Raw genomic sequence first — 18725 nt, 5'->3', positions numbered from 1 at the left:
GTACATATATACATACATAAATATATTTATTTGATATTTTGAAATTTTGATTCGAAATTATATTAAAAACCACTGAAAACATTTTTTTATTATGTGATATTGTAATTAAGATTATATTTATATGTAGGTCTTTTTTATTGGTAATAAAATACACATTTTACTTATTAAAATGTTTTTTTTTTTTTAATATATAAAGGTAACTTTATTCTGTAATATTATTTATAATACTATTGATACACCTTATTTTAAATAAGAATTATGTAAGCTTTATCTAAATTATGGCAAAATTATAAATAAATTTAACCGTACAATATAATACAAAGTTTTGACTAAACCTTATCGTATAATCTTAAAAATATACACTTTTACTGTTTTGCCAAAAATAATATGGGTTACCAATCATTATTCCCTTTCGACAAACCCTTCTATAATGACTATTAGGGCTCATATTGGATTTCTAAAATAACAATTTCATGACCCTGTGTTTATTATTATTTTTTATGTGAATGTATATTTACATTACAATACTTTTTAAATTTCATGTTTGTTTAAATTTTTAATGTACTTATTTTCTTTTTAGATCCCTATTGATGGGTTGTCCATTCATGTCTATTTCAATGCTAGGAATTAGCGGTGGCTTAAAGCCGTACTCCATTCTATAACCTCTACTATTCCTATCTGATCTTCTGTATTTTAAACTGTTTCCATTTGTGTTATCGTTTTGCCCCCATATATTTAAATTATTTTGTATTGGTACTGGACCTAGATATGTACTATAATTTTTGATGGATTCTGCGCCATTAATAGTAGATAGTTGTGATGAAACAACTTTATTTCCACCGTAGGAAGATGGTGCTTTTCTATAATATGAATCTACGTGCGTAGGATAATTCACTTTGATAGGATTTTGATTTTGTGAATAAGCATTATTATAATAGTGATTTACTACTGGCCATTCCTTTTGCTGCCATCCATAATTTTGATTTACAAAATATAACTGACCCAAATTCACAGGAATGTTTGGATGTACAGGATATGTCACAATATAAGGATTATTTACTAGTTTAAAGGGCACCTGTTTATTCTGAATGGGGTATGTGATTGGATGTTGTTTATATGGCACCTTAACCTCCACTGGATATGGGACATTTTTCTCGATAATATGTTGAACTTCGACGGGGTAAGGAACTGGCTTTTCTACTGGATACGGTTTTTCAATAAACTGAGTCACATGAACTGGCTTTTCCACCACTCGTTCAACAATTTTCTCCACAGGATATGGTACTTGCACTGGTACCTGTTTTTCAACGATTTTTTCTACCTCTACAGGATATGGCACTTTCTTTTCGATTATTCTATCAACAGGATAAGAGTGATGTACGTGTACTGGAACATGTACAGGATGCGGAACTTTGACTTCTACTGGATAAGGTTTGTCAACATATTTGGTCACTTCTATAGGTCTTTCAACAATTCTTTCAACTTCTACTGGATATGGAACCCGTTTTTCAACCTCATAAGGAATTGGAAAATGTTTTTCTATTACTGTTGGTGCTAGATGTGGGATTGCAGTTGGTTTTTGAATAAGTGGCAGAGCTGTAGGTAAGCCATGCTGTTGTTTTAATTGCTGATGAATGCTGTTTTCAACAATTCTATCAAATTGAACTTTATTTGGTGTCCTATAATCGGTCACACCTTGAATAGGATGCTGTACAGAAAAAGAATGTTGATTTTGTGTCTGGAATTGATGTTCTAAAGATTCTGATTCTTGCAATGTGTGATCATTTGCATGATAATGTTCAGGTTGTATTAATATTTGACTATGAGATTCTTGTGAATGTGAAGATTGGCTTTGTTCCGCCGCTGCTATGTCTGTGTGATATTGCACTTGTTCTATGCTACCTTGCTGATTAGAACCATCTTGTTCATTATGATTAACTTGAGTCTGTACTAAAACCGTACTCTGTTGGGCTGAGTTGATTGAAATTGGCGAAACAGTCGAACTCAAAATGGAAGTTTGTTCGTGCTTTGCAATTTCTTCATGATGTTCTTCTATCTGCTGTGCTTCTTCTTGAGCTTCAAATTGATTTATTTGTTCTGTTGGGTGGATCAGTATTTGCTGAGCGCCTAGCTGATATAACTTTTGATTTAAATTATTTTGTATTTTCTTTGAGGATTGCAACGCAGTTTGAAATTGGTTTTGTTGTAAATTTTGAATATGCTGTTGGTCTCTAATTATTTCATAGGGGGATTGTAAATTTTGAGCCAAATTCTTAGCATGTTCATATACATGCTGCGTTGTATATTTACCTTCTTGATTTACATCAATTGGCACGGATTTGAATAATTCAACTACCGTTTTGATTCTTTCATTACTTTCGATATTTTCTTGTTCAATTACTTCATCTTCGACATGTTTAACATCAGTTTTGTCTGAGCAATCAAGATAATCCACTTTATTAGAATTAACAAGCCTGAGCCCAGCATTTAAGGGCGCTAAAAATTTTTGACTCACTGGACGGAGCTTCGGAGTGGACGATTGTAGATTTTCATACTGACCCTCTGTACTGCTTTGGTACAATATGGACGCCTCTGTAGTCGATATAATATTGTTTTCAACTTCAGATTTGAAGTCCGCAACAACAATCGGTTGAACAAACGCTGGATTAATTTCTTCGGGTGATTCAATTGAAATAATTCCAGCACCTATTGGTTTTCTAAATGGAGGATTCAACACTTTTCCATATGATCCACTGACAGTAAATGCATTCTGTACTTGATTATTGCTGTGTTGATTATATTTCGAATTATGATCAACGACATGGGTATAATCAACAGAAGGATGCCCTGCATCACTTAAGTATCCATCATTTTCGGCAGCACTATTAATATTCAGTAAATCATCGTTTGATACCAAATTATGTGTCGATGCTACTAACTTAGAGTATGACGCTTCTTTTGGTGTGTGTAAGTTTACTAACGGGGTTTCAGTTGTAACATATTTAACACGAGGAACTTTGGAAGATATAAGCTTTGTGCCATAATCAACAGGTTGCTGTAATACCAAAGAACTATGTTCGTATGTTGTAGGCTCTGTACTTACCTGTTCCAAGATTAAGGGTTGGGGATTGGATAATATATCAACGTGTGCTGGAGTCGACACTTGAATAGGAGTACTTGTATGCGAGATAATATTTTGATGAGAAGGAGTCAACAGATTTTGCTGCTGGAATTGAACATTCGATTTTGAATCATGGTGTACGACGTTTGTCGAATATTGGACTCCGCCATTATTTGATTGATGTGGAGTTTGCTCTTGATAAGAAGGTGTGGACTTGACGGGCAAGAGTTGAGTTGTACTATAATAGCTCGGTTCACGATTTACAGGCTGAAGGTGAATTGTTTGTGGTTGTTGTTCTTGCTGAGAGGAACCGCCTGTCAAAGCCGTTGGTAAAAATGAAACTGATCCTGGCTGATGTACAGTTTGGATTGTATTTATTTTATCACCATATGAAACAATATTGCTTGTAGCTACTGATGGTAGTGCAGAATCAGTTGTGTAAAAAGAGCTTGTACCAGAATTCTGAAATTCATAAATATTCAGTTATTTAAATGCAAAAATAATAACAAAATTGTATTGCCGTGGTTTTTCTACATATGTATATTAAATTAAACCTTATTAATTGGTGTATTGAAGCCATTTGCACCCAATTTCTTGACAGCTTCTTCTCCAAGTGCAAACTGTGTACTAGAAGAACTATGCTTTGATTTAGAACTGTATTTAACTATTGGATGAAAGCCCCAATCATCAGCAAAGTATTGAACTTCTTGAGCTGCCGATTCCTATAACACATCTCATTATTAATAAAAAGTATTTAAATAAAGTTTTTTAAAACATTTATATAATTATACATTGGGCAAGTCAACATAGTAATGTCCTTCAGTGTGTTCACCATTCCGTTGTTCCAAGTGTCCTTGTTTATTGCCCGAAGAATAGTCTATTGTATAACCAAAATCATATTTTGGTGGGTTCTATAATGAAAGCAGTCACATTAATGTAAAGTATATTTAAACTGGTTTAAAAACATTTATATTATAATAACTGACAGGATCTGGAATCTTCGGTTTTTCAACATAGCCTGGTGGTTTTGTTGCCAACGCCAACTTCAACAAGCTGACAACTAATATTTGGATGAAAATCATCTAAGAACAAACAAAATTATTAATATTAATTTAATAAGCATAAATGTTTTATGAATCTGGTTGTTTTTAAAGAATAAACAATAGAAAAAATATATATTTTAAGTAATGAAAATGCTTGTAGCCTCTGATAATGTTATAAAATTTGTCCCTTGAGATTAACAGTTCTTTCATTTATTTGCGATTGATTAATGTAGAAAATTTACCTTCTGTCATCAAATATTATATCAAAATATACATATATTTTTTGGGTTTGGTGCAAACGATCGACAAGCGCCAGACAGACTGAACCACAGATCGTTTGCACCGCATCGATATTTTTTGTATCTAAGTACATACAAAATAGTACCAATTACATAATATTAACATTCATATTTAAACTATACCAAATTTATGAATATTTTTCATAATGCAATCTTATAAAATTTTATAATTTTAATTTTACATTGTAATAATGATTATTATTACAATGTAAAATTAATAATATTAGGGTTCTAGAACACATACCCCCATTCAAAAACCCCCTGGACATTAACCCCCCGTACAAAAAAACCCCTGAAAAATAGCTCCCGCCATGGATAAAAATTATTTAAAAACAGTAATAAGTAATTAATAATTTTAAATGATTTCAGCTGAGAGGATAACAATCGAATATTAATATTTGGAACATGTGACAGTCTCCGACTGTTCACACAGGAAGGAACGCGGCACATGGTTTTTTTTATATACTTTTAAACATGCGAAAAAAATGTGGAATGCCTGGCACATATTCATGGCACGCCCAGCACACACCGTCCCAAAATCACCCCCTGGCGTGTTTTCTGTAAAATTTTATCCTTGTATTTATCCTTGCTTGTCAGAGATCGATAACAGTGTATCCAGTGATGTGCTGCTATGGGTTCGCACTGGCTCTGTCGTGCCGGTTGCTAAAATAATTTGGGTTCGGAGAGCTGGTTCTTAAAATACGGAAAAAAATATTTTTATATTTCTTTAGAGCTGGCGAAGAGACACATATCAGACTTAATGACCATTAATTTGATAGGTATACCACTGACTTCATGGGATTCCACACCATTCGTTAAATCATGGCTCTGAAGTCACCATCACACAACATATAATAGACGAATAAGATAAATAACTTTGTAATGTATAATAAAAATATATTTTTGAATATATATGGGGGGGTTGAAATTAAAAATATATATGGGGGGGTTGTTTGCAAAGGTGCGAACCGGTTCATAGAATTTTAGCAGCGCATCACTGGGTGTATCCCATATTTGAAGAAATGTAGGAGAACCCCCAAGCACACGACATGCCGTTCTTCCCTGTGTGATTTCGCCTTTGGAAACAACATCCCACTGGTTTTCTACACGATTCATGACCGAGTCCTTCCGTGTCTTTATATTTTACTACAGAAGAAAATACACGATACTTACACTAAACTGTTCGAGACATTAAATATATTGAATGACAATTTGAGTCCAACCAGCATCATGATTGACTTTGAATTGGCAGCTATACATAGTTTAGAAAGAAGTTTCGCAGTCTGCGAAATTAAAGGATGTTTCTTTCATCTAAGTCAAAACATCTATCGGAAAGTTATAGAGAATGAGATGCAGCGACGTTACCAAGAAGATTCTGATTTTGGACTGAAATTACGAATGATACCACCTCTCGCATTTGTTCTGATAGATGAATTATTATCCAAATTGTATTTTTCTGACTGAAATAAATTAGTATTGATACTGACTTTTTATTATAGATACTGTCATTTTTTATAAAATATTTTATTTTTCAGGGGGTTTTTTGCACGGGGGGTTAATGTCCAGGGAGGTTTTGACCAGGGGTATGTGTCCGCGGGGTATGTGTCCAGAGGGTACATATCCTGATACCCAATATTAGTACTGTTGGTTGGATTATGTTTTTTTGTAAAACTTGTAATCATTGCTTCATAAAAGTCCAAAAAATTCCAACTACATATAATTGGTAATTGTAAATAGGTTTTTGAACTCTTTTTTCCTATTATGCTGTACATTAACATTAGAATACTATGATTACTAACCAAATTAAATTAAATTGTAAAATAGAAAATGATCAGTAGATCGGTAGCTATTAAAATAGATATAAGAAGTATTGTGAACATAATTTCGTAATAATAAAAAGCATTTGAAAATCAAAAAAAAAAAACATAATTGGTGCATTTGAACAGCTATTTTGACCGGTTTTTGTTTAATCAGTTTAGAAACTAAGATAAATGTTGAATAAGAGTTGGAAAACAAATGTGAAAACGTATGTTTATCGCAATTTCCGGTGGCAAATCGTGACCATGGTTAAATTTACGAAAGGGAAAGAACAAGTTGTAAACAAACATTTTACGTTGGAAACGCCCAAATGGTCATTTTAGGTATTACTTTTTGATTTTAACACCACAATTATCTGAGAGCACATCGACCGGCCCGTTGGGTGAGCTTTCGCTGGTCGTAGTAAAAGTCCAGTTTATTGATCCAGTACAGGCGATTTGTCTTTTATAGGCACCTGCCCTATGAAGAATAGAAAACGCCACTTTGTATCCATATATATCACTTTCTTGAATTTAGTTTAATATTGCTTAACATTATAAATCTTAATAAAAAAATATACGTGTAATCCTCGTAAATCCGTTTTTGTTAAAAAGTATTTTATAGAATTAAGTACTCCAATTACACCTTCGTGTAAAACATTCAAAAATATGATCAAAAAAGTACGACGACCTCTGAAAAAATTTAGTCTTGTAATTTCGAGGTTTACAAGTAATTGTAACGATATCATGTTTGTTTATTGATTTTTTTTACTATCCATCAATTCGTTGCGTCAGTATATCTTGGCCTTGGTAGAAAAAAGTTCAAGTTCAAGCATTAAATCGGTTCTTATAAAAAATTATCAATCGCGCCATCTCGCCCACTTAAAATTTCACTAGTCCGTGTGAAAAACTTCTGTATTTTACCCACATTTTCTAAAAAAAATTGCATGTTATTAAAGTATATGCATACCAGCATACTTATAAATTTTATTAGTATATCGCGACTTCCTTAATGAAACGATGACATCATTATGCTTTAATTACCTAAACGAAAGTCTGCGCTCTCGCCCATTGTATTGTTTTTCAACCAACTTAAGAAAGAAAGTGCAAAGATTGAAATCAATTATTTTTGCTTTATACTATTTCATAATATGTATATGTACATATATGTAATTTTGTGTCAAAATCATAACCACGCATATATTATTTATTCATGTGAAAAAATTAGCAAAGTCAATACATTGCCACTTCTATCCGAAAACAAAAAAAAGGGTCAATTTGTTTTCAAAAACTAACTTGGAATATGACACTGAAATTTACACATTAAATAACGTTTAAATGTTTATGTCACGTTATATTATAAGTTGTGGCTATTTGCAGGTACTATATCTGCGACAGGCGCAAAGCCTTCTGCGCATGCGCGTGAACTTATAATCCGATTTTAATTTCTTACTAATGTATGCTAGACTTGTTTAATCAATCGTTCATTATACATGAGGCAAATAAATTTGGCACGTTATTATAATAAATTTATATAATTTAGCTAGTTTGCAGCTTGCACTTGTATGTAGGTATTATACGTTGTATATGACAATAATTTTCTAACAATTAATAATATTAACTAATTTGGATTATATTTTTTACTCTATGTCACTTTACGAGTTCGAACTAATTTTATAGAGGCTTAAAACAAAATTGTAACAGTTAACACGCTGACAGTGACGGTTCAAGCGCATGCGCAAAAGGCTTTGCGCCTGTCGCAGATATAGTACCTGCAAATAGCCAATAATTTGCAGATATAGTACCTGCAAATAGCCAATAATTTGCAGATATAGTACCTGCAAATAGCCACAACCTATATTATATAATAGAAAACCACTATATATCATATTGATAGTTATAATGACTCAATTATCAAGAACTGTAAAACATAAAAGTTATCTGACCAACATTATGATGAATAACAAATACATTCTTCTTCAAGTAATTACATATTTACAGAATAATAAATTAATAAACAGTAGCAAAGGTCTGAATGTAAAAATAACGACATGGTTCAAAAACTCTAGCACGTGCTAGATATGGAATATGACGTTCTCATTCACAAACACACTTTTAAATTGAAATTCATGTGAGTTTCATTGATGTATTTATATCATAATATGTGATGTTGTATTTGGTTTAACATCTAGTTTCTTTTTTTGGTTGAAAGCTTCCTATAACTCTTTTGATGAATTGTCGCCCCCTTTCTGAAAAGAAATCCCAGGAAATTCGATCTCTATTTGCTGGAAAGCTTATCGGTATCGAATGGCGATTGGGGTTAAATTGCGTAATTGCGTGTTGAACGACATTGCACCGGGCGAGAGGTGCATTTTCCTAGACGAGTACACTTTCTTCTTCGACCTGAATTAATTGAAGAGGGAAGTGCAGTTTCCAGATTTCAGTGTCACTCGGTGAAAACTGACACTTCTCGCGGATATCACGTAACGTGGTTGATGATGTATCAACCGCTATCTTTTAAATCATTTAATTATCATCATACAACACTAGTTAGTGGGAGAAATTTACATTTTATTTACATTTTGCAAATTTTGAAATTTCCTAAGAAATTTGCACACTGGGCAATTTTTCATTTGGAATTTATTATATGTAGGTACGTTGATTACCGAGACATGTGGATGAAAGTGTATTAATAAATCGAAATCTAAACGCGCACGTGAATGTCATTTTTTGTGACGCTTTATGGCCAAAACATTTTGACGTTAGTAATTTGACATTTTGTGAAATTTTTTCATTCGACCATTGTTTTCGTTTGTGCAAAAGCTGTTCAATGTGGAGAAAGTTTCGTGGTGGCTACACGTGCATATTTAGGTCATTTTAGATAATCTCAAAATAAATGCAAAAAATTTAAAATGTCACGTATGTATATTATGTGACGGAACGTTAACAGTTGCCGTAACGAGCTAATTTACAACCATGATCATATAGGAGTAATCTTGTACACATTTATATTTTTGTTTACACCACTATAGTACGTCACATACATACATACTTACATAACACATACAAATAAAATTTCTCTTTATTCAAAACAAATCACTGATAGCACTTTTTAGGACGATACCAGTCCAGGAAATTTTACAGCTCCACACATACATACATATGTAGCACTAGTGTTATGCCCGTTGATTTCGGGTGGCTTCAGAAAGGAATTGATACATGAATTTAAATAAAGTAATACACATGTTATATGTAAATATAGTGTAAGGTAATTTATAGGCGGGCGCATATATTGACCGGTAAACGGGTTATATCCCAAATGTGAATCGCTACCAGGATAACCGCCGCTACGAAAATCGCTCACTTGGGTCTCCTGTCGCACGAAAATTCGTCGCACAGGAAAATTGCCGTACAGAAACTGCCCAAGCATGCTTTTTTATACGAGATTTGGACAGTTTGGAATAATATTTGGGCAGTTTTCTGTACGGAAATTTTCGTGCGAAGGGAAACCTGCGCGAGCGATTTTCGTAGCAGCGGTTATCCTGGTAGCGATTCACATTTGGGATGTAATCGCCGAACCATATCAACCCGCTCTCCGTTCACCCTCGTCGAAATGAGGAATGCGCATCTGACGCTGGCGTCACCCGTTCCAACGCAATTGCTCAATATCAGGAGCACATGTCAGACCCTCCACTACCCCCCCACTTCCCCACTACCCCGCGTTTCCTCGAAACGATCGGTCGTCACGCCACATCCCTATGCATAATTTAGAATACTCGGAAGTATTCTAAAATTTGTTTTTTTGAAATCTCCATATCTGCCCACGCGTTAGCCACATACCCACACACATACAACGCGTCCGTTTGTATATATGTATATTACAAGTGGTTTCACCCGGCTTCGCTCGATATTTGTAAAATAAACATAAAAATTTATTTACTAAACGATATCGATATCGTCGTCATAGAAAATTTGAGTTCTTTTCGATGTTCCCAATAAACCTTACATACATACATAGTTACATTAAACCTTACATACAAAGTCTCTTTCTAAATCATATGTATATTAGATAAAGCAGGAACTGTTAGCAAATTGGATGGTATGTGAATACTTTCGTAGCGTATTTCTTATATAAAATTAAGGGGAGGGACGAGTATAAATTTGTCTCACATAAAAAACTCATATAACCCTGCGATTACACTAATTTATGGTATCATTATTTTGAAACTGAAACTTATCTCGACAAAGCAAATCTAATAATGGGAATTTCAAAAAGCGCACACTAACAATTCAACCTGGCGAACAATAGAGACCGCAATTTAAACACTACAAAGGCGAAAATTCGACAATCTATCGAAAAAACAAACGTTTTTTCTTTCATTCCAATATGTGCTAAGTGACTTTCTTCGCCTTTAGAAATATGTATAATATATTTAATGTAATATATAACAATATAACGTGTTGTTAGACCCTCGCAAGCACACGAAGGTCATTATCTCGGTCGAGCTTTTTCCTTTCACTTTCGCGTAATTCGAATTTGGTTTTATCATCCGATATTTCGATTGACGCATTAATTATCACTTTCACCGAAATATAAGGATTAATCCAATCTTAGAAAAGTGCCACAACTTTTCCCTTATTCGTTCGTACGATTTGATCAAACGCGAATCGGTTCAGCTAGAGTTCGCGGTATTTCGCGGGGGAGCCCCAAAATACCATATGTACATTGTTCTACCTGCTCTCCAGTGCCTTTGATTATGATTTGCATGTTCGGTTGATACGTAAGACATAACTCCAATAAATATTTATTACATACAAATTGTAGCTTATATGGAGCTGGATATTTTCGCTAGACGTACAACTTAAACATTGAGTTAGTATTAAAGGCATGTGTTAATTTATGTAAATAACCACAATATAAATATAATAATGTATTTTATTACTTATTTTTATTATTCTAATGCAATATATTATACATACATACATATAAAAATATACCAGGAAGGCTTAACACGTAAACCCCAAATGCGATTTCCTGGTCCACATAATTATTACATAGATACATGTAAATCTAAACAATATCTGACATCTATGGTCAGATATTACAAACATCGTATGAATAAGATAAATAACGATGAATAACTTTCATGTAACAATACGAATTTTTATTCGATAAACAACCACAGAGACATCTATGGTGAGCAATATGGCGAAACCTAAGATATAAGAATAACTAAAGGTTTGGAACAGAAAATTGGGATGGGTAGGAAGGAAACGCCAATTTTTACAGGAACCGTTTCAATGAAAATCAGAAAAATTGGCAAATTCTGATAAGAAACGATCGACCTCGACAAACCAAGGTCTGGCCAACAACGAGACTTAGTGGGACTCGAACCCGTAACATCAAGTACGAAATAATTCAACATTCACCACTAGATCACGCTGCTGGTTATTTAGAAACCACTGTAATAATAACTTTATTCATTTTTAAATGAAATAAAACACAATAATAACTGCAATAACATTTTAGCATTCTCTCATTTAAATAAAATTTGTATAATACATACATATGTACTTATGTATGTATGTATATATGCACATGTGTACATTACGCTGATCCATAATATAATAAAGACATCAAATCACTAACCATATAAGTGAAGTATTTTATCAAAATACTATTTTTGAGCAAATTTGAAAACAGAAACAAACGAAATCTTACATATTTAAAATAATAATGAATGGATTTTGTTTTTCTGAAAAAAGTTACTTGAACGCATGGCTAGACGCCAAACCCAATTTCTCATACAAAAATGTTATTTTATGAATAATCATATAATTATAACATTTAAATGGACAGCTGAGCTTACGCATCTGACACGCAAAAAAGCAAATAATGAATTGGAAATTTCCGGCCTGCGGAGAATTGCCCAAACACTCGCACACGTGTAATTAAATTTTCACTTTCGTCGATATCAAACAAATAACGCAAAAAGTCGTCCATTATTTCACCGTCCGGCCAATTACGGTCGGTTATGTAGGCGCTTCTCGAGCGGCCGGGGTTCGCCAACCTTTTCATCGCCATTGTTGACATCAATCATCGGTCGCTATCTATCGACGACATCTCGATCCGGTCGGTCGGCTATAATTGATCGGCTGTCGAATGCAGTTTGCAAGTGACATTGAAAACGAAAGCAAAATTCTTCATAAATGGAAAAAAAATGCAGTGGCGCTCGACGACCGCTTTTTGTTGCATTGGCGCGTGCTGGACACATGTCACAATCCTAATCTGGAATGATTTATCTAACGCGATTGAAATAACTTTTAATTAAATGCATTTTCAAACTCAAACAAATATAATCCATCTGTCCATATGCATAATATTGCATATCGATTTCTATTGTAGTGATTAAACACACTTCACAGACAGCGGTTGATTAATAACTTGTCGGAGAAGATTTCATATACCAATCATTCATACATAGTTAATAATATGCAGAAACGATCCGTAGGCATAGGCTAATAAGGCGGTGCCTAAGGGCGCCACTTTTTTGATGAGCGGCAAACCGAAGACGAAAATATATCAAAAATTATTTTAATTAATACGCATAACTATTCCGTTTTTTTATTCAAAAATGGACCGCTATTTTCAACTGACATAAGTTAGTGCATCCTAATTACTTTCAATAAAATATATGGTAGCAAATGTAATTAGCATAGCTCGGTCGTTAAGCTTCTGCTTAGCGTCGAGAGGCGCCGGGTTCGATCCATGGGCCCGGGCCTCGAATGAAAATTAATTTTTCAGAGTATGCTGTTGGTCAGACCTGGATTTGTGACTCCCGGTTGATCGTTTCCTATCAGAATTTGCCAATTTTCTCTGATGTCATTGTTGAAACGGTTCCCGGAAAAAAAATTGGCTAAAAATCTATTTGAAGTATGATTGATGTACAATAAAATTTATGTACAATTCATAGATGTCTCGTTAATTTGCGAGTTTTTCAGTGTCTCGTAATTCAACGACTTGTAATAAAAATGCTGCATTTGTAATTGTAATTGTAATTTGTAATTGGCCAGGAAAGCGCATTGGGATTTACCTGTAAGGCCTTCCTGGTATATACATATGTAAAAATAAAAATATTTATCTGCATATATTTTTTATTTTTTTTTGTATGAATAATATTTATATATCTCTTTTACAGTAAATGAAAAATTAGTGAGAACAAAGACTTTAAAGAGGACGTTCAGTGTTACGCGGCATACCAACTGAAACATATACTCGACCCACGTATGCCAACTTAATAATTTATACGGTAAATGGATTATTTCGTATATTTAGATCGCAACCACGATAATCGCAAATACAGAATATCTAGCATTCGAGTTCTCGTTGGTATAATATTTCGCGTGATTATCTCTCGATGGATGGAATTTCCGGGTGCCAGATGTTCCATGATCGAGATTTTGGTAACATGTGCGAGATTTGTTCGGAATAATCACCAAACCCATTAATACATGCACTCTTCTGGGTTTGAAATCTAAATCTTACACTAATATGATATGGATTTAGAAATTAGAATTAAATCAAAAATCAATTATACGACAATACCAGAGTGGTTGAATTGTATGTGAGATTTGATTCGCGAAAATGAATCATATGTATACTAGTTTCTTTTTTTTCGTGCATTTTTAGGCAATCCTCTTCAGTACAAAAGATTTTTAACGACGTTTCACCACTCGTACAATGCGTTGACGGTTTTTATAAGATATTTGACACATATTCGCTAATTGTATTACCTCTCGAATGAATAATGATAAATCTGACCCTGGCAGTCCATTCGGCAATCACTCACAATCAACACACACACACTCAATACAATATCCATCTAAGCATCTCGGAGAAAACTTTCAAGTTTGCACGTTTACAAATGTACACATTAAACTTTGCACGCAACCTTTTTTTGCGACCTTTCGAACGGTTCAAATTTTTTTGGTGAATTTCGTCTAAACGTGAGCGCTTAATTTTTAATTATTGCGTTGACATGCCCACTTAATTGGGTTAATTATGATTCAGATAATTTATAAAAAAATCATATATAATATTATTAAATTAGCATTTTTTATAATGAGTCAACCTGTTATACATATATTATTAATAACTGATGAAAGAAGCAAATTTGCATTAGTACTTTGTTTTTACCTCACGACATTGTACCTCTATATACATATGTACGTAGATAATTCAGTGGCGTGCGGTCAGATTCTCCCTGTTTTCGTTGCACAGCCTTACTTAGGCGTGTGCGAGCAGGACACAAGAGGATGCGGTATGACGTCACAGCATCCTTTTGTATCCTAAATGTAAATAGAAACAGAGAAATTTCCACTTACATATACATACAGCAGCAGTCACATAAAACGGAACGCTTAAGCGAAACATGTTTTTGCGTGAAATTTCGGTAATCTTATATAAAACCAAAACCGAAAGTCATTTAAATGATAGGTTGTACCATAGTGCATTCGTGTAATACCAAACGTGAAAAAAAAAAGTTGACAAAAATGAGTTGGGGAGAAATTTTATGGAGGGCAGATTTTACGACCGTGCGTTGACTTCACGGTTAAATGAAATTTGAAATGAAAATAACACTATACATATACATTTTTAATTTTATTACAGTCACATATTATTATTTACAACTTATAAAAAAGAAATTAATATTTTGTAGCGGCTCCTTTCGATTTTATAACTTCTTTTATTCGGTTTGGCATGGAATCTACTAAAGTTTTTAAATTTTCGATTGGGAAGTCTTCGTACCATATCTTTTCTATTAATTCTTTCAACGATTTAAGAGTAGTAACATTGTTCTTCCTTATCCTGTACTTGATACCCATCCATAAATTTTCGATTGGATTTAAATCGGGACCATTGCCAGGCCATGGTAGTGTCTTTACACCCATTTCTTGTAAATAGTCCCGAACCAAAAAAAAAGTAAAAAAAAAAAATTAGTTTTTTGATTTAAATTTTATAATTTATATTCAATGCTATCAAATAAAATGAATTCTCACCAATTTAGCTCGATGACAAGGGGCAGAGTCATCTTGAAAAATTATATCATCGGTATATGAAAGGTGGTTTTCCATCGATGGGACAAAGCTTTCTTCTAAAATTTTTTTATATTTTTTTCCATCGATGGCACCTTGTAGAAACTCCAATTGTCCAATGCTATGGTACGAAAAGCATCCCCAGACCATTTGACTTGGAGGATGCTTAACATTTTTAAGGGTACAATTTTCATTATACCTTTCGCCAACTTTCCTTCGGACATACGGAAAACCATCAGGACTATAGAGGTTAAACTTTGATTTGTCGGAAAGTATCACTCGTTGCCAATCTGATGGACTCCAATTTTCATGTGCTTTCGCCCATTCCAATCGATTGTTTTTCATTCTCTTGGTTAGTAGTGGTTTTTTTGCAGCTTTCCGACCGTACAGTCCAGCTTCTCTGAGTCGCCTTCTTACTGTTGAGTCGCTGATTTCCATGGAAAATTGTGAAGATACATCTGTTCTTATTTCTACAGCAGTTTTAAATCGCTGCTGTAAAGATAATCTGGTTATTACACGGTCTTGCCTCTCCGATGTGCATCTTTTCAGTTCGGTCCCCTTCTTACGATCAAAACTTCCAGATTCTCTTTTTTTTTATCAGTATTCTCGAAACAGTCGATATAGAACATCCCATTTTCTTGGAAATTGACCGAAAGGAAAATCCTGAACTCGCCAATGTCACGATTTTTACACTCTTCTGCAATGATAACTGAGCTCGTTTTTTTCATGTTGACGTGTTAAAATTCGAATTTGATGCTTTCTCCTCGAAAACCCACACTAAACTGAACTCAAATCTTAGAAAACAATCATATTTAGAATATTTGGTCGTTAAAAACCCTACACATAAAGGGATTATCCTTTAATGACCTCGAAGTCGTAAAATTCACAAGCGTTCCATTTTATGTGACTGCTGGTGTATATTTAAAACCCATCTAATGGAATTAGTAAAATACTTCTATGTGAGATGAAAACATTTTTTACTTTTAATTGAAAAAAATAATAAATAAATTTAATTTCAAATATTTTCTTAAATAATAAATTGATAACAATAGAATACTTTTAGTGTAATCTAATATATAATGTCGAAAGAGACTTTGTATGTAAGTATGTAAGTATATAAATATGTAATGTTGGTTGGTAACATCGAAAACAAATCGAAGTTTCTATGACGATTCGATGTATATTTTTTTCGATTCAAATTAATTTAATAAAAAAACTAATAAATATTTACTATTACATTCACCATGTTTAAGCTGTTTATATTAAAAATACTTAGCGAAGCCGGGTAAAACAACTATTATAAAATACTTAGATACATATTATACAATGTGGGTCTTAAAATAATGAACTAATGGTAAAATTTTAATTTTATTTGTATTTGCAAATTTATTTGTAAATACAAACACCTAAGTTTTTAAACCAAACAACGAATAAATTATTATAAGATTACATAATGATAAATCAAAACTTTTGCAAAATTAATAATGATCAATGAAATTTTGTGTTTTTTTATAATACATACATGCTTACTAATATGTACATACATATCATCCGAGACAAATTAGTCTTTTGAATTCATATTACTATATACCATATGTTATTAGGCACATACATATGTACATATATAATTATGTAACTAAAAATGTTAACAACATATCTTAAATGGGATTAATTGACTAACCAGATTAACCTTGGTAAATTGACTAACCACAAAATAATTACATATAAATATAAATATATTGCATATAAAAAGGTTAATTATGTATTAGTTCATGTATTGTCATGCAAAAATCTTCTCAAAAATTCAACATATGATGATTTGAAAAAAGTTCAAAGATTAAAATAAGTTAGTTCCTACATACATACATACAATCTCTGAAATCAACAAGTGATAACAGCATTTTTTAATCCCTTTTAGTATTTGTTATGGTTCCCGGAAAGATGCGCTAAATTGCACTGAATTGCATCATTAAAGGCGCTCAAAAAGAACTTACGCAATAGAATTCCACAAAAAAAGGTTAGCACCCCCGGATACCATACAAATACCTCTTGACGCTTTTTTGTGGAATTATATTGCGTTGTTCTCTGTGAGCATCTTTAAAAGTTTGGATGTCTCAAGAGTGCAACTATCTCGAGTCCATTTTTCCGGTCACCAATTGTTACATACACACATGTTAAGTTCAAACATTACAAACTTACAAAATATATATTTTTTCAATAACATAATCTGAACCAATTTAAAAAGTTTAAGATTTTTCAGACATTAAAAAAAATTTCATGCATAGAGAGAAAATAAAAATCATTACCCTAATTGTAAGGACGTCAGATGAGGACACGATGCACATAAACTCACACACAAACAGGACACATAAACTATAGAAGTATTAACTGGGTGCACTGTCGAGGCGTGCACTCCTATTGAGAGCACCTGTCGTACTGACTGTCGGAGATTCCCGTCCATTCACTGCGATCGCTAATCCGATCGCTGGGTTGGGTTGGGTTGGGCTGATGATGATTAGTGGTCGAGGAGAGAGAGAGGAGGGCCTCGACTGAAGCTGGTGCACATTAGCAATTAGCTGTAATGGTAGCTAAGATGCACCGATGAATAGAAGTACGTAGTATGTAGTAGCGGAAGCGGTTGTAACTAAACTGACCCAGTAGTTAGTGGAGGCGTTGCTAATTTTGCACGATGATAATCCGAATTTCCGATTACTGAGGTCCGATGAAAGTTTGACGTAATTTAATAATAATACGTGCTAGTTTTTGAATTGTAAACAATCTTCATTGATACGCTTGTATGTGTTTCAGATCTGAGAAATTTAGTTTTTCGATTGTCCTGTAAAGATTTCATGCAGTATCCTGGGAATGCTGAAAATCGGTCGATGTCTCCTTTTCACAATTCAAATTTTGGTTCTTAAAGGCTTTTTTTTTACTGTTTATAAGGTACCCGACTTCGCTCAGTATATCTTACATTGTATGTAAAACACTAAAGTTTGTTCGTATGTATGTATGTTTGTATTTACCTACGTTTTTTTCGTCAATTTGGTCTGACGTCATCGAACAAATAATTCGCTTTTTTCCGAATCAAAGGGTTCGAAGTTCCCGGGGGCGTAGGCACCGAGGGCGAAGCCCTAGGGCTTCGCCCCCTAAGGGTGCAGACCCCGGGGGTGTACATATATTTTTTTATAAGAGACTTACTATACATATGTATATGTTTGTTTGTTCGTGACAGTCAATTTAATAAAAAAAAAACAGTATTCAAATAAATTTATATAAAATAAAACTATTCAAATATTCAAGTCATGTTTAAGTGGTTTATATTACAAACACCGAGCGAAGCCGGGTAATAAAGCTAGTTTAATATAAACAG

General features: G+C 33.4%; 1 protein-coding gene across 1 annotated transcript; it reads right to left on the bottom strand.

Moving 5' to 3' along the window:
• Nucleotides 1-550: 550 nt before the first annotated feature.
• Nucleotides 551-18165, bottom strand: LOC143909523 (uncharacterized). The gene is made up of 5 exons (XM_077427535.1): nt 17662-18165; nt 4108-4203; nt 3913-4032; nt 3676-3843; nt 551-3583 (listed from the first exon to the last, which is right to left on the bottom strand). Exons 1-5 carry the CDS (start codon nt 17698-17700, stop codon nt 566-568), a joined length of 3441 nt encoding a protein of 1146 aa, XP_077283661.1. The 5' UTR covers nt 17701-18165; the 3' UTR covers nt 551-565.
• Nucleotides 18166-18725: the final 560 nt, after the last annotated feature.

This window comes from Arctopsyche grandis, chromosome 3 (genome assembly GCF_051622035.1).
Source record: "Arctopsyche grandis isolate Sample6627 chromosome 3, ASM5162203v2, whole genome shotgun sequence".
In the NCBI taxonomy this organism is placed as follows: domain Eukaryota; kingdom Metazoa; phylum Arthropoda; class Insecta; order Trichoptera; family Hydropsychidae; genus Arctopsyche; species Arctopsyche grandis.
This window is presented reverse-complemented; position numbering and strand designations above follow the sequence as displayed.